We start from the raw sequence: 27,773 nt of genomic DNA, 5'->3' as shown, positions 1-27,773 counted from the left end.
AAATAGGTGTATATTATGCATTAAGTTTATAAAAAGGGGTATACTGTGAATTATAAACACGACTTAACGGAGGACTAACGGAAGGTCAGTTAAGGGGTATTTGGTGCAAACTTGGAAAAAAATAGGGGTATATTATGTGAATCGAAACAGGCGAGGGTATTTGGTGCGTTTTTTAAAACCTCAGGGGCATTTCATGAAAAAACCGTAAAAATAATTGGGTAATACATATGAGATTATTAAAAAATATACCGCATGTGAGATTAATAAAAGAAAACCGGTAAAAGATTGAATTAATATTACCAAATCTATACTAATATATTAAAAGGCGTTTGTGAAAACGTATATGTGTCACGTAGATTCCCTCCGTATTACGCGCATGTAGCAAGGATCGAACATCAAACCTCATGGATTAAAAGTTCCACTTCCTACCATCTCAACTAGCTACAATGTTTGTCATATTTTCATATATAAATGTAATTGGGCACATTTTTAGAAAACGTAAACCCGACTAAAAGTAAAACCCGGAGCAACGCCCGGACAACACACTAGTTTTCCAATAAAAGGGTAATAAGAATGCGTATGAAAACAGAAGAAAGGGAGAGAAGTAGGAAAACGGCGGTTTAGGGTTTATAAACAACTTACATAGTACAAAAACTCCTTAGACCCTTTACTTTGAGGGTTTTGGGTTATTTTGATTCACCAGTCTCCTTCCTCAGTTCCTCCTTCCCTGCAGCTCCTTCGACATCAAACCAACGATGCCGAAGCATTACAGACCTGCGGTCAGTTCTTCTCTCTACCCATTAATTTCAATTCACTGTAACTTTCACCAACTTCCATGGGTTACCCTTGATTTTATCCTTACCAATTTTTCAAATTTTCTTACTTTTATTTTCCATTGATTTTAGGGCAAGAAAAAGGAAGGAAACGCCGCCAAATATGTTACTCGTTCGCAGGCTGTCAAAGGTCTCCAAGTTACCCTCCCTCTCTTCAGGTCTTCCTTTTATCTTGATTTTATTATCAAGTACTTAATTTATCTTGATTTTATTATCAAGTACTTAATTTGTTTTTTTTCTTTTTGGCTGTTGTATTTGTGTTTTTGTACTAATTTGCTCTGTTTTTTTATTTTCTAATTTGCATTTTTCTAATCTAAACCCTAGATTTTATTGTATTTTCATGGTTTTTAGTGTTGTAAGGTTTACTTTTGCATGTTTAATGATGGGTTTATCTTCAATTGCAATATTACCTGGAACTCTTCAAAAAAATATCTATCTGTACTGTAAATTAACACTCTTGAAGGCACGATTGAGTTGTTAGTTGTGGAGGGAAATTGGAATTGATTGATTTATCTGTGGAGTCGTAGCTTTTGTAGCTTTGCCTGCTGTGTTGTGGAACAGGGTGTTAGATTTTAACTTTGTCTGATTTATTTCTTTATTATTACCAGGAAGATGTGCATTTGGAAGGGTATTTTCCCTCGAGACCCGAAGAAGAAAATAAAAGGGAATCATCAAACATATTATCATACGAAGGACATATCTTTCCTCCATCATGATCCACTTGTGGATATACACCGTGATATTAGGGCGCAGGACAAGAAGATTAAAAAGGCTTATTCGAAAAAAAATAAGCCCCGTGCTGTCCGTCTAGAAGAACACAAGCCCACTTACAATTTAGACAGGCTTATCATAGAGAGGCATGTATTAGTATTTAGTATTTATGACCATATGTTCTTTTTTATTTTTTTTTCATCAATCTGAATTTCTTGTGTTTTGTGGGGATATAGGTACCCAAGGTTTATTGATGCTCTTGGAGATTTGGACGACTGTCTGACTATGGTGCACCTGTTTGCTGCTTTGCCCACATTACAGAATGAAAAAGTTGAAGTAAAACATATCCATAGCTGCCGTAGGTAAGTAGCAGAGATTATTTTGTCTGCTCATAAAATTTGCCGCCTCACTGCCTAACTTGTCTTTGTTGACTTTCATACTCATGTTTTGTTGGCTTTGTTAGGTTGAGTCATGAATGGCAAGCATACATTTCACGCACTCACAAGTTACGCAAAACTTTTATTTCAGTGAAAGGCATTTATTATCAGGTACTGAGGCATGTCTTGACATAATATCTTTCCAGTCATAATCATGGTATTCATTCTTGGCCACATCACTGCATTGCTGCAGTGTGAAGATTTTTGTTATCTTAGTACTCAAGCCATCTGCATATCCCGTTACAGTGGTTCTGTGACTTCTGTTGTGATTGGGACTTTATATGAGACTTAAAACCATGTTAAGAAATCAAGCATTGGTTTCTGTTGCTTCTTTCTATGTTTAGTAGTTCTACAAAATGTGTATATGCTAATTATGTTCAAATTTGTATACACGTGTTAGGCAGACGTTGATGGACAAAAAATAACATGGATAGCCCCTCATTCAATCCAACAAGTCTTGACTGAAGATGTTGATTTTAATGTCATGTTAACCTTCCTGGAATACTATGAGGTAATGGTGCTTCCATTTCTTTCTCTCCCAGGTGTCCCAAAGCTAATGCTGGGTTTATGGGTTTTATTTCAGTTGAATGGACAGAAAATGTTTTTAACAAAACCAAGATTACATTTTTTTTAAAATCATTTTAATGTTTTTATGTTCTGCAATTGGTGGTTTTATGTCACAACTTGAATGATATCTGTAGGGTTTGGTAATTTACTATTTATTACAGGCTTAAGTTTTCTCAAGAATAATTACAGCTGTCAGTGCTGTGCCGTACTGCCGTGAACCCTGTGTATTTTTTATATAAATTTATCTTATCCTCTGTTTGCAGCTTTACAAGTTTCAGCTATTACCTACTAACTTGTTTATTATTTCTGCAGACTCTTCTTGCCTTTGTGAACTTTAAACTTTACCACTCTATTAATGTAAAGTATCCACCGATGCTTGATCCTCGCTTGGAAGCATTAGCAGCAGGTATATAAAAGAGATACGTTTTGGTTGTAAAACAGCTTCATTGGGCATTTTCAGATTTACAGTGTTCGATTTATTTTTTGGTATCTTTTTTTCTAACTTGGGCCATGTTTTTACCGGCATATAAACTTATGTTGAATCAGCAATGGGGTTCATAATTTTCATACCTGGGACGGTGATGTAGAATCTGAATCTTTTAAATTTGCCTCCCTGAGTGCCTGTTTGATGTGACATAAGGATTTTTTTTTCTTCGTATGAATCTCACCATTTGTAGCTGGTGGGGGAAATCATGAGGCTGTTAATAGCAAACAGCAGGTGTTGATGGATTTTGCTCCCCCCCCTCCTTTCTTGTAGACACACCCCGATGATTCTTGCTTTCATTTATTTGAAGGTGATAATCTGGTTAGGATCTGTTGATGATGATTTTGGACAGAAACTATTTAGTGCCCCGGGCGATGCCCCGGAAAGTAGAAAAATGGATCAATTATATTATTATATAACTCGTTTCGAGTCTAATTTAATTTGTTACATTACAATATATCTTGCTTTGAGTATGCTTTAATAAATTTTATCATGTAAGAATTAGTAACTCGTAAAAGTAATGACTAATTAGTGATGTGACACTATAAAGAAATGATTCAGATCATTTATCTAATTATCTATACTTAATATAATTTTGAACATATAAGAAACAACAAAATAGTTGTGGCATAGCTGTAATCATATGTGACTAACAAATGAAGGTCACGTGTTCGAAAACTATAACTAACATTTTTTCATGATCAAAAAACTTATATACTTCCTCCGTTCCGAAAGTATCGCACCATTTGTTTTTTACGCTATTCACACTACGACTTTGGCTATTTTTTGTGATTCATACGTAAGAAGATTTTAGTCAGGTGGGGTCATGTTAGATTCGTATCGATATATATTTTCTAAATATAAATTTTTTATAATTTTTACTTGCACGCGATTTGAGATATTAAGAGTCAAAGTAATGGTTAAAGGAGTAAAAGTCAACCATGGTGTGATATTTCCGGAACGGAGGAAGTATGACATGACATACCTTGGAGATTTAATATAAGTATAGATATAGTATGCATGGAAGTAGAGTCAAGCCAAAAATCATTCATGAGATTTTCGTGAGCCTTATGCTGTATGTGCATTATTGTCTGTCTTGCATGACAAGGAGATTAAAGTTTCCACTGTTGAGGCTGGTAAAATAATTGTGAAACCCCAAGAAAGTACCAAACGTACTGTCAATAAATCTTCAATCTATTTAACAATTGCATATGTGGATCATAATCCTAATAATGCAATTGCAGGATGCTAGAGTTCCTTTAGGGCTAATTTATTTAATTTCTACTGCAGATCTATATGCACTTTCAAGGTACATTGCCAGTAGATCCAAGGAGCAAGACAATCATGAATTGGCTAGTCAAGTAGATGAATCACAACTAACGCTTGCACAACTTCAACATCAGCTTGCTCCTAGTGAGCCTGGAGCGCTAATGCATCTTATTGAAGAAGCGGAGACGGTGGATGAGGCTGATGAAGAAACAAAGGAGTGCAGGTCGCTTTTCAAGGACACAAAGTTCTTCTTGGGCCGAGAGGTGATTTTTTTAATATTGAATTTAGTAAATTTTTTGTAGCCCTAGAATTGATGCAGTTGAAGATTTATTTTGTACCATGTTTCACGAGTCTGGCAATATATTCTCCAGTATATACTTTATAAGGATTGAACAGTTTTTTGTTACTACTTGTTTGGTTCTATGTCTTCCCACGTCCGACAAAAGGCTAACCACTTTGACTTTTTGCACTATTTCATGATTTCACGTGCTTTCTTTTACTACATTTTTTTTACTAATGTATAAACAACAAATGTTATTAAAAAAATGTTTTTTTGTATTAGTCTTAGTGTATGTTTTTCGAATACCAGCTTCTTATAATTTTTGATAATAGATTGTTAAAGATGTAGACAGCCAAAGTTGTTTTGGAAAACGTGCCCAATCCGTGGCACAAAGGGAGCATATTCTTATTATTGATGCTTGTTGTTAAGTTTGTTTGACCACTGTTACCTGATTCGCTAGATGAGAATGGATACTGAGTCGCAATCCGTTACCTAATTTTCTAAAATAGACCAAAATTTTACCATTTAACTTTGAGCTCATGTTCAACTGCAAATCCCTGTTTAGTTTGTTCTTCTGTCATGGCATTACATCTCTTCGTTGATTAAATGGAGTTGCATTGCAGTGATTCACTCCTATGTTAAATATTTGAATTATAGGTTCCCCGGGAGCCGTTGCTTTTTGTGATCACTGCCTTTGGTGGAACAATCTCTTGGGAGGGAGATGGAGCTCCATTCGAGGAGTCTGACCCGAGCATTACTCATCAGGTAAGCTGGCAGGCCCAAATTCACATGTTCAGTTTAGTGATATTGGCACACAGAGCGGATCTGTATTCTTATTTTTCCCCTGATCAGAGTTCATTGTGAAAATTGTGCAATTAACTAATTTTTATCAAATGTGCAATTAACTAACAAAATTGTGAAAAAGAAGGAAGAAAACAATTGAAGAAACCCTGTCAAATGTGAACTGAAGAGTGGATTTTTCAGTGGGGATTTTTTTTGGGATCCTCACTTGGTTGCAACTTAAAATTAGATATCTAAGAAATTTTCCTAAATATATACTTCCTCCGTTTTTTTTAGTTAACACATTTTGACTTTTAACTATACGCAGAAGTTTCTTTGAAACGTGTCTACTAAAGAAACGAAAGTTGTTAATTGAGTTCTTTAGATCGAAGTGAGGTCAAAATGGTGAATTTTATGTACAAATAAATATAAAAGTTATTTTAACGTTGTGGTTGGCAAGTATTGTCAAAGTTCAGTTTAAAAGTGTTGTAGTGTAAATTTGCGAAAGCATTCTCTCTTAGTTTTGCAAAAGGTCATTCTCCTTGCACTGTAACTGTTCAAAAATTCATTTTGGGTCAGATAGAGTACTGGATTTGTCAGACAATTGTTTGCTGAACAATAAATATCAATAATTTCTTTTCTTTTGGGTACTTCCTACTACCATGACTCTTGCTTCTTTGTATTAAGTTAAATTCAAGGAAATCATAATATATTTGTCTACAAGGCAAGATGCATTATCATCAAGATAGGACCAATGCTGTTGTAAGTGATCAATGGTCTTAAAGCTGCTACGGTAGTGTGGTTTGTGTAGTCTACGTAGCACATGCTCTATAGAAAATACCCTATACCACCTAGCATTGCCCTTGCCAGTCTTTTGAAGTTCTTCTTAGTAGGTTTAGTTGCATGTTTTGGTCATCTTAGATCGTGTGTTCCTACATAGGACTTTCTTTACATGTTCGGAGTTTATAATGAATGTACCTTGTTGTCTTGCACCCGCCCCCAATTTTCTATTATCTCGTTGTGTTCGTATGTACTGTTAGAATGGGTTGTACTCTTATTTTATATTTCGATTCTGTAGATTGTTGATCGGCCAACTCAGAATCACATGTTCCTCTCTAGAGCGTATATTCAGCCTCAATGGGTGTTTGATTCCGTAAATGCACGTATTATACTGCCGACTGAGGATTATGTGGTTGGAAGGTATGTAGCTTGAAATATGTTTTCAATTTTATTCCACCATTGTGCCATTGTTTTTACTCAAATTGATTCCAAGAATGTTTTATGGCTGTTATTTGTGAGCACTGTTTTTATTTACCCTGTGGTTTTTCATATATTGTGCCTTTGCAAGTAACTTGAAAAAGGCATTATGGGTTCTCATTTAAGGGCCTTGGCGCATGACAGATCTGTCAAACGGGATCGATTGGGTTGGATTAGTCAAATTATTTCCTTTATTGGGTTATTGTAGGGCCACGTCATCTTCGAGTCAAATCAATGCTTGTTTATAACCCAACCTAGGTTGACTCGACGGGTTAAAGATTATACATTTTCATTAATTAGTATATTTTTTTTAGATACAACATTTTTATTTTTACGCTTGACCATGTATTATTTTAATCATTAATATTTTTAATTACGAATAAGTTAAAATTATGGAAGTTAATATTATAAAAATGTGCATTAAGAAAATCTAATCAGATCCCATGACTATGTTTATTCTTAAATACTCCGTATGTATTATTTTTTTCTTAAGTATATACTTCCTCCTTTTTTTTAACTTGCATCATTTGATGTTTCACGCTTGTTAATGCAAATCTCTAGCCATTAATATCTCTAATTATATATTAGCTAAAATTATGAAAAGCTGGTATTTTGAAAATATATATCGAGACGATTCTAACAAGATATCACATGACTATATAATTCATTATGTATAAATCTCAACAAATTGATAAAAGAGTGAATAGTGTTAAATTGCAAATGATGCAAGTAAAAAAACCGGAGGAAGTATCATCCAAAATAGTAAAAATAGGATGTGTGAATAATGTATAATGTGTAACGTTGCAACTTGCAACTAGAAAAAAGAGGAGATACAAAATATGCGTACAAAACAACAAATTATCATAAAGGCAAACAAACAAGTTTTTTAAAATACGAAGTATGCTGTGTACTGTGTAGTCCAACCAAAATTATGATACACCCCACAATAGTAGCTATACAAGGTTTATTGTGCAGAAAAGTCATAATAATCTCATTTTATTATTAAAATTACAAGTATTTTTGGTCGGTCGGGTTGAAAACGTGTTCGATCAAATTTGACACATTTTCTTTTGGGTTGTTAAGAGTTCGGATAAATCAGCTTTTAGGTCACAAAATTTTGTTCAAACACATATGTCCTTTTAGATAAGGGGGCTAGCAACTGCCTAGCACATGCTGTTCTACAAGCATGAATGCGTCTTTGTTTAGAAAGTATTTGTTGTGACCATGAGATTGGAGATAGTAATGTAGACATGGGTATAAGATTAACATTCGAAAAGCAGATGCTGCCTGCCTTTCCATGAGATTGGTCTGGTAATTTTTGTTAATTTCTGCTAAGCCTCTATATGCAGAAGATGAATAATGTCTATATATCCTTAATCATGAGAATCTCGTCTACTTTTCTGGTTTGTTTGGCATGTCGCAATGAGTTAATGTCAGGCGGTAAGAGGCTTTATGTTTTCTGTACATTTGTGCAGGGTTCCTCCACCACATCTTTCTCCCTTTGTTGACAATGAGGCAGAGGGGTACATTCCTGATTATGCACAGAAAATTAAGCAACTGCAGGATGCTGCTAGAATCATGCCAGTACCAGAAGTTGGGAATGAACATCAGGATAACACCCAGAACATAGTGTTGGATGGTGTTGCTGATCGTATAGAAGCTAACAAGGCAGCAGAGATGAAGAAAAAGGTACTTGCTAAAAAGTTTGTTGCTTACAATTGGATTTATTTCCAGTTCACCCATTGTGCTTGTAATTTGGAGCTCATTGTAGGTATCCCATTTTACAAGTGTTAACTGTGGATGACTAGTTTTTCTTTGCTTTTTTCCGCTTAAAAGATTTGCATGAAATTGTGGACTTGGCTACAAAATTGCTCTTGATAGTCGTTTGACCTATTTATCATTGTTTTAAAATGCTTGGTGGGGGTGGGGGGATGAGACAATCTGGGTTTAGAAGCTGGATACTAGGTTAATACACCATTGGTGAGTATCTTGTCTAAAGCTTTCAAATTTTGGTATTTAGGCTCCGTTTGTTTCAACGAAAAACATTTTCAAAGAAAGTGATTTTCCATGGGAAACAATTTTCAAGGGAAAACATCACAAGAAAATAGTTTTCCTTTGTTTGTTTCCCAGAAGAAAAATTATAATGAAAAAGAACATAGATGTGGAAAGGAGAGGTGGAAATGAGAGGAGAAAAAAGGAAATGTAAGAGATTGGAGTGGGAAATGTGGCATTTCTTCTTTTTAAAGGGAAAGTTGGTTTTCCCTGGTGAAAGTTGTTTTCCACATTTGGGAAAATCATTTTCCACCCTTAACAAACAGAGCCTTAGTACTTTGGTAAGGTAGTATTTTAAGGTAGCTTTAAGTGGTACAAGACTGTTTTTGAAAAAGTGGTTTTGTGGTGAAAATAGATTCTATTTTTTAATAATAACTTAACATTAAGTTTACCAATTCCTAAATTTGTATTTGAACAATGATCTTTACATTCAACCTAGTACAAAAACTAGTCAACTATTATAACATGATTAGCCGATTATTGCTGTATGGGGCCTAATTGGTCATCTTATTCATATGGTCAATTTGATCACATCAGTGGTTTAAGAGGCATGAGAGATTGAGAGGTAACAAGGTGACGGGATCTAGAGATAAGGCGCTAGGCAAGTACTTTGGAATAGCTTAAAGGGGATGTAGTTGTGGCTTACTTCGTTTGTCCATTTAATATGGACTTGCAATTTCGAGTAGGTTGTTTTGTTTTTTTGGCAATTTATTGATTTTTCAAAAATAATGAATTGGCAGAAACCAACAGGAGAATTTGTATGGATTGCTTCATAATCTTATTCATCAGTAACTTCCCTTCTAGGGGGCTCGTGTCTCTTACTGTGGCCTATGCTTCTATATATTCCACTCAAGCAAGCTTAAGCTCTTAATTGGTTGTTGGTTGCAGATGTCCGCTGGTCAGAAACAGTTTCACGATGAGCTGAAAATGGAAGTTGAGGGTGTCAGCCCTGCAACTGGCACTATTAAGAATGTCAAGGTTACTACTGATCCAGATGAATCTGATAAGGAGCAAATATCTGAGCACCCTGATATGTCAGAAATGACAATGTCGCGCCGAAAAAGAGGGCTTTATGAATCAATACGTATCAATAAAGAACGCAAGAAGGCTAAGGTTGACGTGATTGAGTCTAGGAAACGAAATATCAAAGAAAGCCAGAAGTGAGGAAAAGATTAAAAGCCGCTGCATTTGTTTGGAAAATATTTGCTGTATAATTTAAGGTTCAAGTTATTATTCTGTGTTATTATCTGAAATTTTGGTAGCAGCAGTTGTGTCTGAGGCAGAAATCCTTCTTTTTTTCTGATAGCTTGTTCAATCTATTGTATTTTTGGCTCGCCAAGTCTTTTGACTCTCTAGATCTGTTTACATATAATTCATCTTGTGAAATTTATTGTTGCATGTGTTCTTTACTGATTATTGAGTGCTCAGTTCAATAGACAGCCAAAGGAAGGACAGTTAGTCTTTTAACATAAACTGGATTACATCTCCTGGCCTGTTGCATGTGTTTGTTAGTTTTGTTCTATGGCTGTCAAAAAATAAATTAGGTTTCATGCACGCACGGATATTCTAAAATTATGTGACCATATGTTACATATATTTGACCAAAATATTTCTCTTCATGTACTCATTTAATCATCTGTAGGGTACTTGTTACTTATTTTATAGGCTTAATATGATAATTTGATTAAAATATTCGATATACTAATATGCTAATTTAACTAAATGTTTTGATAAATATATTTGTCATTATTAATATACCCATTTATCTAAAATATTAACAAAAAGTTATTTTTAGCAAATTGTTATTATTCATCATCAATGATTTTCGTAATGTATAAACAAATGTTTTTTTCCCCATTAACTTTTAGTAATAAAAAAAGGACTTGATGTTTGTTACAGTAGAAAGTAGAAGATTATAGACAGTGTTGAGTGTTGTTAGTTGCTCAAGTTGTTAATTAGTTGAAGTTATATCCGTTTTATACAACCTTGTATTTAGAAATTTTTATTTACAAATATTGTACACCAAAGTTAAAGTTAACTTTTTTTTTTTTTTTTTTTTTTTTGAGGGAAAGTTAAAGTTAACTTAAAATGCTTAAGAGTTGCCTTTATATATGTAAAAGTTATACATTTTTAAGTAAATTTTTTTTTCATTTTAATAAAAAATATTTCTGCAAAATCACTAATAATGTATAAAATTAGTTTTTTAAATGTTTAAAATGTTTATCCATTAACCTTTTTTGTTCTAATATAAAAGTTAATCAAAACATAGTAAAAGTTACAAAAACTATTAAAAGTTATCTTTGTGTACATTAAATTTATTGTACACCTTGTGCGCACAAGATATTTTATTGGAGTTTTTGTCAGAAAGGACCTTTTATAATCCAAAAATTGTGACAAAGGACCTTTAAAAAAAAAGTTGTGAGATAGCATCCAAATCAGGTTTTTTGTTGTGAATAGGGACCAAGACCCATTTTCCGGCGGTCAAAGATAATTTTCCGGCGTTGACCTCCACGTGCACGGTACGTGACCCCATTTAACGTTTTTTTTTTCTCTTCCAGTTTTTCACTCCAAGAATTCCCCCTCTGTTCCCCATTTATTAACTAAGAAACATAAAAAAATCTTACTCTCTCTCCTCTTAACTCTGTCTTCTTCACCATTTTTCTTCCTCCATTTTTTCTTCAATTCGTTCCCTATAGTATAATAAAAAAAATTGCTCAATCCCTTTTGATTTTCGTTGCATTTCATGCGCTTGCTAGGACACTACCTTGCTGATTCTTTTATACAATTTCAATAAAGCTCATGGAAACAATTTCCAAAACCTTTCGCATAATCCAAATCAAATATAACTTGATACTTTTATTATCAATCTTTAGAATCAAATTGACAGAGATAGCAAATTCCTATTCTATAAAACTTGCAAGTAATGAATGTAAAAGTTTGTTCCAAAGTTAGGCAGTAGGGACAAAGTAACCCTCAGGATTTAACGAGTCAGGAGTTGAGAATGCATAAGATCTTCCACCCGTTTCATACTCTGACTTACTCCTGTATAAAAGAATCAACAAGAAATTCATCTTGTATAAAAGACTCATCAAGAAATTAATTAGCATATGAACCCTAATTTCAAGAGTTCACAAATTGGAGAAATTTGACCGAAAAATTTGGGGCTTTCATGGTTACTTTATACGAAATTCCACGAAAATCAAACGGGATTGAGCGAATTTTTTTTGTTACACTACAGAAAACGAATGGAAGAAAAAATTGAGGTAAAAATGGCGAAGAAGACAGTTAAGAGGAGAGAGAATCCAATTTTTTTTTTAATATTTCTCAATTAGTTAAAGGGGGAATAAGGGGGGAAACCTGAAAAAATATATCTTTATATGGGACACGTGCCGTGCACGTGGAGGTCAACGCCGGAAAATGGCTTTGACCGTCGGAAAATGGGTTTTGGTCCCTATTCACAACAAAAAACCTGATTTGGATCCTATCTCACAACTTTTTTTTAAAAGGTCCTTTATCACAATTTTTGGATTATAAAAGGTCATTTATAACAAAAATTCCTATTTTATTTTATATTATATCATCTTTCACCTACTTTTGTGAGATGGAATTACAAATAACAATTACGAGTACGGAGTATAATATCTTTCTTCCATATGAGTTAGGTCAGTTACCAGTATTTTGGGTAAAATCAATTTTTCGTGTTTACTTACTTACGTCAAACGAAATAGGGATTTTATTTTATTTTGTTTTATAATACGGAGTATCTAGCCAAATGGATATGATTGGATAAATATGCGTTAGTTGTTGAGTCATAGTGATTCATTACAAGGCAATCAAACACAATTGGCTTGCAATCTTGGATGACCAAACGCGTCACTGTTTCTCATTTTCCTCCTTATCACTACTTGGCAATTACCCCTACATTTCCTCCTAATATTTTATACTCCTCCCTATCTTTTACAAATAAACTCGTATAATATTATTGGAACAAATTACCATATTACACATAATAATTATAAGAGTAAAAAAGTATATAGTTACCAGTTATCCTGCTTCCTTCTCGTCCCATTAATTCACATAATTAGTACTGTTTCTCAAATTGATAGTCTTTTCTAGATTTGCAAAGGAAATTCAATCTTCTTTAAAGTATGATTTATGATTAGAATTTCTTAAAACTAATGATTTCCGTGTTTTTTTTTTTGGATAACAATGATTTTCCTAATTAAAAGACCATTTCATTTTCAATCAAAAAAAAAAAAAAGACCATTTTATTTTGGTGCTTCTAAATCAATAACTGTATGTATGAATAACACAAAATACATGACATAATTATAAATAGTGCAAATAACAAGACATGACTGTAAACAAATCTTTACTACTCCCTCCATCCCTTTTTGTTCATTACGTTTGGTATCAAGCACATGATTTAAAGATTAACTAGCGTGTGGCTCGGGCGATGCCCCGGTTGGGAATAATTAAAATTAGAGATTCTTTTTCAGTTCAACAGTGGACCAAAATACATGTATTCCATAAAAGTGAAAATATTCATTAAGTTCTACATAAGTACACTACGTCATTATCATGCCAAATAAATTTTTAATTAGATCATCTTACGATTCGTTTAATTTATTTTCTAATGGAACTAAGTGTTTCAAATCAATAAAAATCAAATTAGATATATGTAGGGCATTTCTACAGTTGATGCTTATGAGACTTATGATAACATATTTAATTCATGATTTTCCGCTTTAATTATTAATTTTATTCCAATATAGTCCATAGGAAATAAAAGGTAAAATAAACATTTAGTTGTTTTAAACTTCATGTTAACATGTATTTATAAATTAACGTGTATAGATAAACAACAATTAATGGTTGGTCTAAATGGTAATGAGAGTTATTCTCCAAACTCAAGGTCTAGGATTCGAACCTTATTATATTGATTTTTTTTTTGTCAATGAGATCACACAACCATGGTGACTGGATGATCTGACGTAAATGGGAGAGTTCTACGTGGCATATAAATCTTTTTAGCAACACCTTTTAATATCTTGGTATAGATTATGTGGATTGATATTACTTCTATTTTTTATTTAAACAATGCAAATCACTGTTGTTTATAATTTTTCCACTTTTATCCAAAATTTGACATTGAAAAAGTGTCAAAGATTTAACGTCTCAATGCAAAAGTAAGAGAGATTAAATGCCCTACCGAAGTTAAGATTAAAATAATCAATTGGGATAACATTTTATAAAATATTAAGGGCATTTATGTGATAATAAAAAAGAAAATATTTCAAGCATAAAGTTTAAAATGTGACATAAAAATGAAATACGTAAAGAATAAAAAGAGACGGAGCGAGTAATATCTATACCTAATATTTAAAAACCCAACTCATAGTTACATCACTAACATGTGTCACATTCTCCATTATCTTCATCCTTTTTTTCATTTTTTCCTTTTCTTTTTTATTTGACTCATTTACTGTTCATTCAATATTAAATACTTGTGTTAAAATGGAGAAAACTCAAAAGACATTCATGTATATAACATAAACAACTTGGTCTTACAAATTAATAAAGTGGCTCGGTTTTTCTCTCAAAAAAAAATATAACATAAACAACTCAAAAGACATCCATAATAAAAATGTAGGTATATAACTAAGGAAAATTTGTAATTATTAATCCAACCTTTGCCCGGTTTTCTTTAATTAAGCCTACATATACGATATTTCTAAATAATCCAACCTTTATGACCCAACTACTATTATTAAGCCTGGATGATCGGTTACCTACTACAAAGTCAACGTTAAAAACGTTGACAACCTAAAGTTGGTTTCCTTCCTAAAATATTGGACACGTCATCATCACTTGCCACCTAAACAAGGATTTCTTTTTTTTCTTCAAAAAACCCTTTACCCTTCTCTTCTCTGTACCGTATTTCAATTCCTCACTCCTCCATTACTGCTGCTTCAACCACAATTGTACTGGTTCATGACATCATCAACGATTTTCTTGTGGAAATAGGTGACTTCATCCACGCGCATTCAAATTCGTCTCCAGAATCGTACAATTGAAGGTGAACTTACGAACCCTAGCGTTTTTGTTCCTTTTTTGGTAAATTTTGAATTTTGGGCTTCCTTGATGGCCAGTTCGTAAAAACCCTAGCTGTTGCAATAATATGTATGTTTTATGTTGTGGGATGTTGTTTATTGTGATCTTGTTGAAAATTTAGAAAAAAAACCTTTATATGAAGAAGATCCAGATCCAACAGGCAATTGCTCTACCCCAGCCATAGCAATTGCTGATTATTTTTGATGAATTTCGAATGGAGAGGTATGAGGGATCAACAATGGTGGAGAAGAGGTAGAAGAGTAATAATGGAGAGGAGTGCAGAGATGAAGAAAAAAATCGCAGAGGAGAGAGGAACGAAAATTAAAACAACAATTAAAGAAAAGGAGGGGGCAAAAAATTATAACTGTTATATGCCACGTAAAGGTGAATACCGCTTACAGCAGGTTAGTAACTTGTTAGGCTTAATAATAGTAATTGAGTCATAAAGGTTGGATTATTTAGAAATATCGCATAGGTAGGCTTAATTAAAGAAAACCGAGCAAATGTTGGATTAATAATTACAAATTTTCCTTTTCTTTAATATTTTGGACAAAATTATATTGTATGCTACATTATCCCAAAAAGAAAACCATTGTTGTTGATTGTTTCTTCAAAATTTTATTTCAAATACTTTTATAATAATCATACCTTAATGTAAATGAAAGAGTAATAGACATAAAATGGTTCTATTTACACTAATTAAATATTTGCGGTACCATAAACAAATTCTATTTTGTGATACCTAAAAATTGTATGTCAAACAATTAAGTTTTTCAAACACTTTATATAATGCTCACGTGCATTGCACTGGTAAAATTTCTAGTTCTAAAGTAGGATAATTTACCTAGCTACCATGATGCCACGTGTCTGTAGGGGTTTACAGTTAAATACATAACATAATAGCGAAACAACCCCAAAGCCAGGAATCATGTATAAAGTACAGATCAAGAAGACTTACGTTTGTAGCGTGTTTTCCCTAGATTCAACGTATCACGAATACGAACAAGAACTCCATATGTAATTCCTCTACTTGGTTCACCGACACGTTCAGATCCGTCTTGAGATCGATGGATTAGAAGTCACTCAAGATATTTGCTTTTGGGAAGAACAGTTTGTAACGAAGGTACAAAGAGACTTTAGGTTAAAACTGATTACGGAAAAGTGTGTGGAAAAACATAATGGTGGATTGGTGTTATAACCCTAAGGTTATAACACCAACTGGCCACGCCACAAAGGCAAGAACAGGCCAGCATTACTCGCACAAGCCCACGAGCACACAACCACACGAGCTGGGCCGTAGGCCTTGCCGTGTGCGCTGTTACTGCTGCTTGTCCCAGCGCGCGCCCAGCCGAGTGCATGGGCCTTGCTTGGCGCTGGCACGCTGCTGCGCCTCGACGGGCCTTGCGTGCTTGCGCGCTTGGCTCGTTGGGCCGACAGTGTTGCCTTCTCTTATTTGCGTCTAATTCCTTCCGACGATTATTTATCGTATAATGCTTTGACGACCAAATGTCGTGCATATATAATTATTCGTTTCGCCTAGCTTACAAATATACACAATACGATATACGATTCCGATCCAACGTCATATCGTATATTTATGTCTTTCCGAACTAATTCCCGAAAAGCTATTTTCTGATTCATTTAATCCGATGATCTGTTACATGCCAATGGTGTGACCTTATAGTTCAGTCTAGAGTAAGATGTAAGCCTAATATAGATTAGAACTCACTGATCAGAAGCATTGCTCCAGCTAGCTGTTCCGATCACTTGATCTCACTAAATTAATTGTTCGTAATTAATCTGAACCTTGGTATTAGACTAATGCACCTTGGGTGAAGGACATATATCCTTCAGTCTCCCACTTGTCATTCAGACAAGTGTGCATTCACATTCCTTTGTCGCTTAGTGTTACTTACTGAACATAAGGTAAGATCCAAGCCATCCTTATTAGGTCTAGAAGTGTTTCTCGGATTACTGAGTTCAACTGTTAAACTTTTATAGAAGGTTAAGCCTTAACCATTCTGTGCACGACCATGCATTTTAAAGTATCTAACTCTCCGAGAGGCCTTGTTACACAACAACACCATATCCTATCAAAGATAGGAGGACAATCCAGTCTTGCAATCTATGAACACTCACTTTGATTCACAAGTATGCCCAATAACTGCTTTTATAGTCTCCTTTTACGATGCGACGTTTAGCGAGCATCAAAGCGAACTAATCTTCAAACGAGCAATCATAATTACTCATGTTTTGAGGAATGGTTCTAATCACCATTAATGAGAACTACTTATGACATGACTTTAATCTCTTAAAGTGTTCTCATGGTCAATCCGATACAAGATCCAATAAGTACCTATGCAAAAGATTTTTGACATAACATGTCCATCTAGTTCAAGAAACTGAACTATAAATCTACTTGCAATCTAATGTTCATTAGTCAATGGTCGTCCAACCTTTCAGTGACCTAGATTAGGGATCCTTTGTGACTTCAATATTCAAGTTCACTTACGGGTGTTTCTTTGTGAAAGAATCCATCTTGACATCCCATTTGAATGTTTTGAATCACTTGGACTTTTCATTTAATACTAAACCAAAATTAAATGAATATGAAATAAAGAATTTCATAAATATGAAATGGTTCAATCAATTATTTTAAACACAGATCTAACATATGTTCTAAAACAAAACTTAGAAAATCAAAGCCATTCTCCAACATGCTTTATTCCCATGGTTGCTACTTGTGCGTTGTGCTTCACTTGTGGCAACGGTTTAGTCAATGGATCCGCGACGTTGTCGTCAATTTCAAACTTGCAAATCTCGATTCTTTCCTTTTAAAGATTTCTCGAAGTATGTGAAATTGCCGCAGTACGTGCTTGGACTTCTGGTGGCTCCTAGGCTCTTTTGCCCGGGCAATGGCTCCACTATTGTCGAAATACAAAGACACTAGTCCTTTAATGGAGGGGACAACACCAAGTTCTTATATGAACTTCCGAATCCAAAAGGCTTCCGTTGCTGCTTCTGAGGCAACAATCGGCTTCAGTTGTAGAATCCGCAATAGTGCTTTGCTTAGCACTTTTCCAGCTTACTGCTCCGCCATTGAGGCAGAACACAAAACCAGACTGTGATCTAAAATCATCTCTGTCGATTTGAAAGCTTGCGTCCGTATATCCCTTAACAATCAACTCATCTGCACCACCATCGACCAGAAATTGATCCTTTGTCCTTTTCAGGTACTTTAGGATATCTTTGGCAGCAGTACAATGCGCTTCAGCTGGGTCTGACTGGTACCTGCTCGTTGCACTGAGTGCGAACGAAACATCCGACCTTGTACAAATCATAGCATACATGATGGATCCAATAGCCGGAGCGTGTGGAATTCCACTCATCTTTCTACGCTCATCAGATGTCTTGGGACACTGAGTCTTGCTTAGATATATACCATGTGACATGGGTAGATGGCCTCTCTTGGCTTCCATCATACTGAACCTAGCTAGCACTTTGTCAAAGTAAGTGCTCTAGATTAGTCCAATCATCCTCTTATATCTATCCCTATAGATCTTGATGCCCAAATGTATTGTGCCTCTCCTAAGTCTTTAATTGAGAAACACTTTCCAAGCCAAGTCTTTACAGACTCCAGCATAGGAATGTCGTTTCCAATAAGCAGTATGTCGTCTACATACAAGACTAGGAATGCAATTTTACTCCCACTGACTTTCTTGTATACACAAGATTCTTCCTGATTCTTGATGAAGCCAAATTCATTGACTGCTTCATCAAATCGTATATTCCAACTCCTCGATGCTTGCTTTAATCCATAAATGGATTTCTTAAGCTTGCACACCTTTCCTTGATTCTTTGGATCAATAAAAATCTCTGGTTGTGTCATGAACACAGTCTCTTCAAGAACACCATTCAAGAAGGCAGTTTTGACATCCATTTGCCATATTTCATAGTCATGAAACGCGACAATCGCAAGGATTATCCAAATAGACTTAAGCATAGCGACTGGAGAAAAGGTGTCATCGTAGTCAACACCGTGAACCTGCCTACAACCTTTTGCTACCAATCTAGCTTTGTATATGTATAGAATTCCATCTTTCTTCAATTTAAAGACCCATTTGCTTCCGATAGGTGTAAACCCATCCAACAAATCAACCAAATCCCAGACTTGAATTTCAGACATGGAGTCTATTTCAGATTTCATGGCCTCTAACCATTTTATGGAGCTTGGGCTCGTCATAGCTTGCTTGTAGGACATAGGTTCATCACTATCTAATATGATAAAATCTAAGTTTTCAGTTAAGAGGACACCTGTCCATCTATCCGGCTAAACCTTAGTTCTATGTGACCTACGAGGGGCAACAACGTCTTGAGGAACTACTCCCACTGGCTCTTCTGAAGGCCTTCGAGATTCTTCACCTTGAAATGCTTCTAAATAGTTCTTGGTTCGTTGTTCATCTCGAATCTCTTCGAGGTCTGTTATTCTCCCAATTGTCAATTTGGAAATGTGATTTCTTTCCAAAAATGCACGGTCACGAGCAACAAATACTTTGTTCTCTGACTTGTTGTAGAAATAATACCCCTTAGTTCTTTTGGATACCCAACGAAGAAACATTTGTCAGATTTTGGTGCAAGCTTGTCCGAAATTAATCGTCTGACATATGCTTCGCAACCCCAAATCTTTAGAAAAGACAACTTTGGAAGTTTCCCAGTCCATAACTCGTATGGAGTCTTTTCAACAGCCTTTGACGGAGCACGATTCAGTGTGAGTACTTCTGTTTGCAACGCATGTCCCCAACATTGTAAAGGAAGTTAGGCTTGACCCATCATTGACCTGACCATATCAAGTAAGGTCATGTTCCTCTGTTTCGACACTCCATTCCATTGAGGTGTCTCCGGAGCAGTCAATTCAGAAAGAATACTGCATTCTTTTAGATGGTCATCAAACTCGTGGCTAAGATATTCACCTCCTCGATCTGATCTTAGAGCTTTGATTTTCTTGCCATTTTGATTCCCTACTTCATTTTGAAATTCTCGGAATTTCTCAAACGATCCAGACTTGTGTTTCATTAAGTAAATATAGCCATATATACTGAAATCGTCTGTATACGTTATAAAATAGCTGAAATCACCTCTAGCTTTCGTACTCATAGCCCCATATACGTCCGTATGTATTAGCTCTAGTAGCTCGCTTGCTCTTACTCCCACCTTTGAGAAGGTCGCTTTGTCATTTTGTCATTTTGCCAAGTAAACAAGATTCACATTGATCAATCTTCTCTAAGTTGAATGATTCTAGAATGCCCTTCTTTTGAAGTCTTTCCATTCTCTTTGTGTTTATATGGCCTAATCGACAATGCCACAAATATGTGAGATCGAAATCACCAGTTTTAGCCGTTTTTGTATTTATGTTATAGATTTGTTTGCTTGTATCTAGCACATATAGACCATTTTCTTGTTTTGCTGAACCACAATACATTTCATTCAAAGAAAAAGAACAACTATTGTCTTTAAATTGAAAACTAAAACCTTTAGAATCCAAACTTGAAACGAAAATCATGTTTTTGGTGATACTAGGAACGTAGTAACAGTTTTCTAGTTCCAAAACAAAACAACTAGGCAAAGATATAAAATAAGATCCTACGGCTAATGCAGCAATCTGTGCTCCATTTCCCACACGTAGATCCATCTCGCCTTTATAAAGCTTTCTACTTCTCCTTGGTCCCTGTGAATTGGAACATAAGTGTGAGCCACAACCAGTATCTAATACCCAAGAAGTAGAATTTGCAAGATTACAATGTATAACATACATACCTAAAGTAGAAGCAACATTCTTGTTCTTCTCATCTTCCTTTTTCTTCAAGCAATCCCTCTTCCAATGCCCCTTCTTGCAGTAGAAGCATTCAGAGTCGGCTGGAGAACGAGTCACCTTTTTCTGTTTACCAGAACTGGTGCCGTTGGACTTAGGTGTGGGCGAAGCCTTACCCTTACCCTTCTTGCCTTTTCCGCTGCCTGATTTCTTGAAACCCATGCCCTTACGGACCATAAGCATGTCTTGCTTATTCTCTTGCTTGAGCGTCTTTTCAGCGGTTTTCAGCATACCGTGAAGCTCAGTAAGAGTTTTCTCCATACTGTTCATGTTGTAATTCAACTTGAACTGATCATATCCACTATGAAGTGAATGTAGAATGATGTCAATGGCCATTTCCTTTGAGACATCAGAATCTAGAGCTCTCATGTTCTCAAAAAATTCAATCATTTTAAGAACATGCGGGCTCAATGGTTCTCCTTTCTTGAGCTTAGTCTCAAGGATCAACCTCTGAGTCTCGAATCTTTCGATTCTGGCCTGATCCTGAAACATGTTCTTCAACTCCGAGATGATTTGATAAGCATCTGAGTTAATGAACGTTTTCTGAAGTTCAGGATTCATGGATACAAGAATCACACATTTGACATCCCTGTTGGCCTGGATCCAACGGTTAAGGGCAGCTTGAGTTACCTCCGGCCCAACGGCTTCCGGTAACTCTTCCTCAAGGACATACTCCTTTTCCTCATGCATTAGAACTATTTGCAAGTTCCTTTGCCAATCGAGGAAGTTGTTTCCATTCAACTTCTCTTTGTCGAGAATTAAACGGAAGTTGAATGAGTTATTATTGTTTGCGGCCATTTGATTACTACATTTGAAAAGAATTTGCGATAAATAACCATTCATAATCCTTTAATAACTTTGAAATATAAGCAATCATTAAAGATATTAAACATTTCATTTATGCAAAATAAAACATGGTCCATAATGAATGAAACGATTCCAAGACCCTAAAAGTCCTAAATTCTTAAGCATGCTTTGCCTTGTCTTAAGTCTTTTAAGATTCTAGGTAAGCAAAAACCAATTGCTAGTAATCTCCAAATTACTCTTGGTTAATAAATTAATACCATAATTTATCCCTTTTCCACAACATATGCCATTGTTGTTTGAGTTAAAACCACAATCAACGTGTTCCTTTGGGATACCTTACCATCTAAGTATACTAAAATAGCACCTCGCTTTGGCGGAAACCTATACTACCTTAGGCCCTTAGATTTTTGTAAGTCCTTGATTTGGAAGGCAATTGTAAACTCAATATTACTTTGGACCTAGTTGTTTCTATGTTGGTTTGATTATTTAGTGAACTAAATCTAATTAAAAATACAAACAACATTCATGCATAATATACATTCCTTCAATATATATAAGTGCATAAATAACTTTGGTGAACTAGTATGGCCTAAAAACTTGGTCTTGAAGCATCCAATCTTCCCTTCACCTTGTTAGCTTGGCATCGTCTTGAACTCCATTCAAAAGCTAACTTAAAATTTTAAATATCCTAGAAGAACTTGAAATAATAACTTACATCAAAACTTCAATGGCGCCCAAACCATATTTAAAACTTTACATTCAAAGATAAAACGGTACGCAGACCGTATTTAACTATCCTAGATTGGTCATACTAGTCACCTTCAATACCTGCAATACATAAAATAATTTTTATGCATTCATCCATCCGTGTCCTAAAACGAATGGCCCAAATAAATATGCAAGTATTTACATGATTTATTTAAAAATCACGTTCACGTAAAACGCGTCCTAAAAGATTAATCAATTCCGAATTATTAATCCTTAAAATTATTCTAATCAAAATATAATTTAATTAAAATAATGGTGCCCTACGAAAAATAATTAGAATTAATTATTTTAAATAATTTCATTTAAACGGCTCCCACTTAAAACAATATTTAATTAGGATATTTAATTTTAAATATTTAAACTTACGGCCCGACCCAAGTCAAATAAAATAAAATAAATAAAAAGTTCACTGTTAGCCCCTTCATGCAAAATTAAGCCCAAAGCCCAAAATTAGTCCTTGACTTAAAACGAAGAAAATAACATAAATGTGCAACATGGCTAGGCTTGCGCCCAACCCATCGAAGCCTTGTGCATTGCGTGCCACACGAAGACAAGGAGCATCGTTGCCCCTCTCCTCGCACAGCGCAGCGCACAGCCACGCAGCACTCGAGCTACTGCTGCTGCCTGCTTGCTTACCTCGGCCAGCACGCGTTGGCACGCTTGCCTCGCGTCGCTGCGCCAAGCCACGGAGTGCATCGTGCACGCGCTACGACTAACCGCACATGCCGCACACCCCTATGTTCCGTGCCTTTTGGCTCGTGCCTTACGAGCCAACCATAAAAAAAATAAAAAAAAATCACGAAACATTATTTGCATGACATTATTTTTTATAATTTTTACAAAATTAATCGTTCATATTACGAAAAATAATAAAGTGGGTGATTTTATCAAATTTCAAACAATCCAATTTGAAAAATTTATAAATCTTGGCTAACTGAAAAATTCAAATTTAACGTACGATGCAACATCAACAAAAATTTGAATTATTTTGATAATCAAATCTAAAGCTTTAAATCGTTCTAAACATTCAAAAAATTAGATTTTTTTCGATTGGTTTAGGTGATGATTAAAATTAACGAATCCAATCAAAATTTTAATCCATGATTTTTTAAAATTTTTCATTTAAACATGAAATCATATTCTCCTTCTCACCTAAATAAATTTTCAGATCTAAATAATTAACAAAATAGATTTACGATCTAAAATTCATTAAATTAGGTAAAATAAAATTATGGTTTATACTTAATATTCATGGATGAAAAGATTACCATAATTCCATAATATACCTAAGAACAGTAGGGCAAAATTTCAATTAATTCCGAGTTCATTAGGTCAAGAAATTAATTGAAAAAGTTTCCAAATTTAACGATTTAATTCATTAATTAACAAAAACGCCCAAAAGATCGCACTTTGGGGTCTGTTTTTGAGATTCTGTTCACAGGATTTGATCTTAAAACGCCGTTTTCAATCAGATTAGGGTCAGAAAAATCGAATTTCTGACATTTTACGAATTCAGATACTTTCTACGACTTATCCAATAATCCAGAAAAATTCGAAGAATTCACGAAAAAAATCAGAAAAATTCGAAAATAATCACAAACATAATAACATGCCAATATTTACTTTAAATACAAGTTTCTCATGATACCACTGTAGGGATTTACAGTTAAATACATAACATAATAACGGAACAACCCCAAAGCCAGGAATCATGTATAAAGTACAGATCAAGCAGACTTACGTTTGTAGCGTGTTTTCCCTAGATTCAACGTATCAAGAACACGAACAAGAACTCCAAATGTCGTTCCTTTACTTAGTTCACCGACACGTTCAGATCTGTCTTGAGATCGATGGCATAGAAGTCACTCAAGATATTTGCTTTTGGGAAGAACAGTTTGTAACGGAGGCACAAAGAGACTTTAGGTTTTCTCTTTTGTTTAGGTTAAAACTGATTAGGAAAAAGTGTGTGGAAAAACATAAGGGTGGATTGTTGTTATAACCCTAAGGTTATAAAACCAACCGGCCAAGCCACAAAGGCAAGAACCGGCCAGCATTACTCGCACAAGCCCACGAGCACACAACCACACGAGCTGGGCCATGGGCCTTGCCGTGTGCGCTGTTGCTGCTGCTTGTCCCCGCATGCTCCCAGCCGAGTGCATGGGCCTTGCTTGACGCTGACACGTTGTTGCGCCTCGACGGGCCTTGCGTGCTTGCGCGCTTGGCTCGTTGGGCCGACAATGTTGTCTTCTCGTATTTGCGTCTAATGCCTTCCGGCGATTATTTATCGTATAGTCCTTTGACGATTCAATGTCGTGCATATACGATTATTCGTTTCGCCTAGCTTACGAATATACGCAATACAATATACGATTCCAATCCAACGTCATATCGTATATTTATGTTTTTCTGAACTAATTCCCGAAAAGCTACTAAATGAATTTCCGATTCATTTAATCCGGTGATCTTTTACATGCCAATGGTGTGACATTATAGGTTCAGTCAAGAGTAAGGTGTGAGCCTAATATAGATTAGAACTCACTGATCGGAAGCATTGCTCCAGCCAGCTGTCCCGATCACTTGATCTCACTAAATTAATTGTTCGTAATTAATCTGAACCTTGGTATTAGACTAATGCACCTTGGGTGAAGGACATATTTCCTTCACTGTCCTCATCTTCTTATATTTCTAATTTTTTTTCCCTTATTTAAAAAAAAAATCGGTTTACCTTTTCTTTTTCCCCCGTGTTCATATTAATAAAACTATCATGTCTTTTCATTCACTTCTATTAGTTTAACATTCCAATTTCAATTTAACAACTTGTATGAAACTCCATGATTCTCTGCCGTTGCTTCAATATTTTATTTTTCATTCTTCTTCCCCTTTATTACATAAAAAATGACTAGCTTTTTAATTAATAAAAGAAGCCCGCACACCTCACGAGCTAAACAACTTGTTGACTTTCAAGTGGGACTAAAATATTCATTATACATTGCCACATGACATTCTCCCCCTTCTATTCGACGCTTGTCGTTCCATGTCATCCACATATGTTTCAAAAATTAGAAATATATATAGTTTAAAAAAGGTTCAAACTCATAATCTCATGACTCAAACACTAATTCATTAGGCTATGTCATATTCTACGTCATCTTTTGCAAATGACATATGATAAGTGATTATAACATAAAGAACAATTATCTCTACACTATAACGGAATTCCTGATGTCATTATTATTCATTACAGTAAATGACATAATTTTGGTGTTCCGCTTAAGAATAGTTCTATTAGGCTTTTGTTTATTGTAAAATGCAACGAGTGTTTAATTGCGGAAGAAATCGAAAAGGAGATTACTTAGAATGTGAAAGACGGTAAAACAAGGAACTGCAAATAAGGAAGGTGATTATACTAAAAAAATTGCAAATCATATTTAAGGATCGAATCTCTATTCTATAAGGGAACACCTAAGGTCAATTTAGTAATTGCACTTTTTGGTATTTCCTTATAGAATAGTCCATTATACCCATTGATATTTCCTATAAAAAACTGATTGTTTTATAAATTTTAATTAATTTAAAATTCAGACTATTTAATGCTAATCACTAATTATGAAAGTCCAACGCATAAAAAAGCAATTGTGCAATTATACAATTTTACAGGAAAAAAGGTCAACAGCGCTAGCAATATTCCGTTACAAATAGGTAATGACAGGCTGACAGATACAATCACGACTGTAATATCTCTCAATTTTTTCAAGGAAGCATCATACAAACTTTTGTAAAATATTCCGATTACAAATCTCTTTATAAAAGTCAAAAGAAACAAAAATTATCAAATAAATATCCCGAAATTTGTGATAATTGCCAAAATGCTATACCAGAAGAATTATTTCCTGAATATGTCATATATACATTGTACAATGAGCGTATCGTGACGATTATTATGCTTCACTAAATTACGCCAATCATTCTACCTAAATTAGGCTACTTTGACTAACAATATATAATCAATTACAATCAAAGGCAATCAATCACAATCAAAGATATTATTTGTAATAAATGAGAATACATTGCCATATATTCTAACATTATGTGATTGATAATTTGTAACACCCCGATTCTAGACCCTATTAAAATATCACTTAGAATAATAAAATATTAATTTGAGTACAAAATCCAGCAGAGTTTCAAAAATCGAACAAACCCAGATTTGAGATTATTTTTTAAAAAAACCTGAAATAAATTCAACAACACCAACATTCATCCAAAATGGGAATTTTAACCTGTGTAATTTTAAACATAAACGGAAGCAATAATAAATAATCGGAGTATTACCGCCGCATTAACTAGTGGCAAATACAAGCTACAAAATCTCAAGATCAATAAAATAAAATCAAGATTACAACCCTTTTATGTTAACTCAATTAAAACTTGACAATTATATAAAACTTATAAATTAAATTTTCTATTAAGAATTTACGATTGAAAACTCATTTTGTAACATTTACTTCTATTATTGTCGTCCTCATTCGAAGTAACTTATGAAATCAACAACACCTGTGGACATAATAGTCATCTGCTCACCATAATAAAACGGGTCGTCGCAGGTTCAATCCCAGATGTGAGAACAACAAAATAACAAACAGGAAATGCACGTGTCAACAAAAGCTGAGTACCATAACCCTACCTTAATCGAGTCTTGAGAAAACTCATGTAAACTTTTAAGTAACCTAAAATAATACACCAATAAAGAGTACACACGAAATTCAAGACATCATTCCCAAATAACTTTGAATAACAAAATATAAAACGACTGAGTTATGTTAGTATTAAGCGAGTAATTGAGATTTACTAATGGTTTTCTATTTGGGCTCTTCTCTAATCGTATAAACATTATCTCTTATATCCCAAATTCCCGTAATTCTCTATTCTATGTAGATTCCGAGTCCCTAACAATCTAGAAAAGATAGACCAAGGAGAACCTATTAGTCTATTTGAGATGTACTTGGGAGCCCCTAACGGTACATTCAGTCTTTGTTGGCCAACTAATTTCAATAACCTCTAGTGTGCACACCCCCTAACTCTAGCTTTTATGGTGGCCGAGAGTCCCTGAACAGTCACAATAAAGATGAGGAAAATTTACCATCTTTCCACATACATCGATAATTAATTTCTAATTTTCACATACGCCGAGAATCAACCAATAAATCCCACAATCACCTTAAACTCTTTTCTCCAATTCTCAAAAAGTTCCTCCTCATAGTTTTCATTATAAATTCTTAATATACTTTAAGAAACCCACAAGTTAGATCTTTAACTAACCACCTAATCGGCGGCCATCCAGGGGAGTTTCGGAAACGACGATACAGAGAAGAGAGAGAGAGTTGAATTGGAGAGGAAGGGCGGTGAACCGAGGAGAGGGAGGAGAGAACTCGGGGAGAGAGTGAGATGCGTGAGTGTGTGAGTAAAATAAGAGGAGATTTCTCTAGACAACTCTCCCAAAATAATTGCCCTCATTCTATTAATTTGATGAATTGTTAAGGAAAAT

At 34.7% G+C, this 27,773-nt stretch overlaps 1 protein-coding gene across 1 annotated transcript; it reads left to right on the top strand.

Moving 5' to 3' along the window:
• Positions 1-606: 606 nt before the first annotated feature.
• Positions 607-10,086, top strand: LOC110785212 (pescadillo homolog). Its single transcript, XM_021989646.2, has 12 exons — positions 607-779; positions 906-991; positions 1,442-1,690; positions 1,781-1,906; positions 2,008-2,092; positions 2,382-2,492; positions 2,861-2,954; positions 4,323-4,564; positions 5,239-5,346; positions 6,440-6,561; positions 8,094-8,307; positions 9,559-10,086. The coding sequence occupies exons 1-12, from the start codon at positions 756-758 to the stop codon at positions 9,832-9,834; spliced, it is 1,737 nt and encodes a 578-aa protein (XP_021845338.1). The 5' UTR covers positions 607-755; the 3' UTR covers positions 9,835-10,086.
• Positions 10,087-27,773: the final 17,687 nt, after the last annotated feature.

The sequence above is a fragment of the Spinacia oleracea genome, chromosome 2 (genome assembly GCF_020520425.1).
Source record: "Spinacia oleracea cultivar Varoflay chromosome 2, BTI_SOV_V1, whole genome shotgun sequence".
In the NCBI taxonomy this organism is placed as follows: domain Eukaryota; kingdom Viridiplantae; phylum Streptophyta; class Magnoliopsida; order Caryophyllales; family Amaranthaceae; genus Spinacia; species Spinacia oleracea.
The sequence above is the reverse complement of the archived record's forward strand: the minus strand, read 5'-3'. Positions and strand labels throughout refer to the sequence as shown.

What these genes read in the sequence shown, in the direction of transcription:
- LOC110785212 (XM_021989646.2), top strand. Translation starts at nt 756, where the DNA reads ATGCCGAAGCATTACAGACCTGCG. An exon ending in CATATCCATAGCTGCCGTAG is followed by an intron (nt 1,907 to 2,007) that starts GTAAGTAGCAGA and finishes TGGCTTTGTTAG; the next exon opens with GTTGAGTCATGAATGGCAAG. An exon ending in AGTTCTTCTTGGGCCGAGAG is followed by an intron (nt 4,565 to 5,238) that starts GTGATTTTTTTA and finishes TTTGAATTATAG; the next exon opens with GTTCCCCGGGAGCCGTTGCT.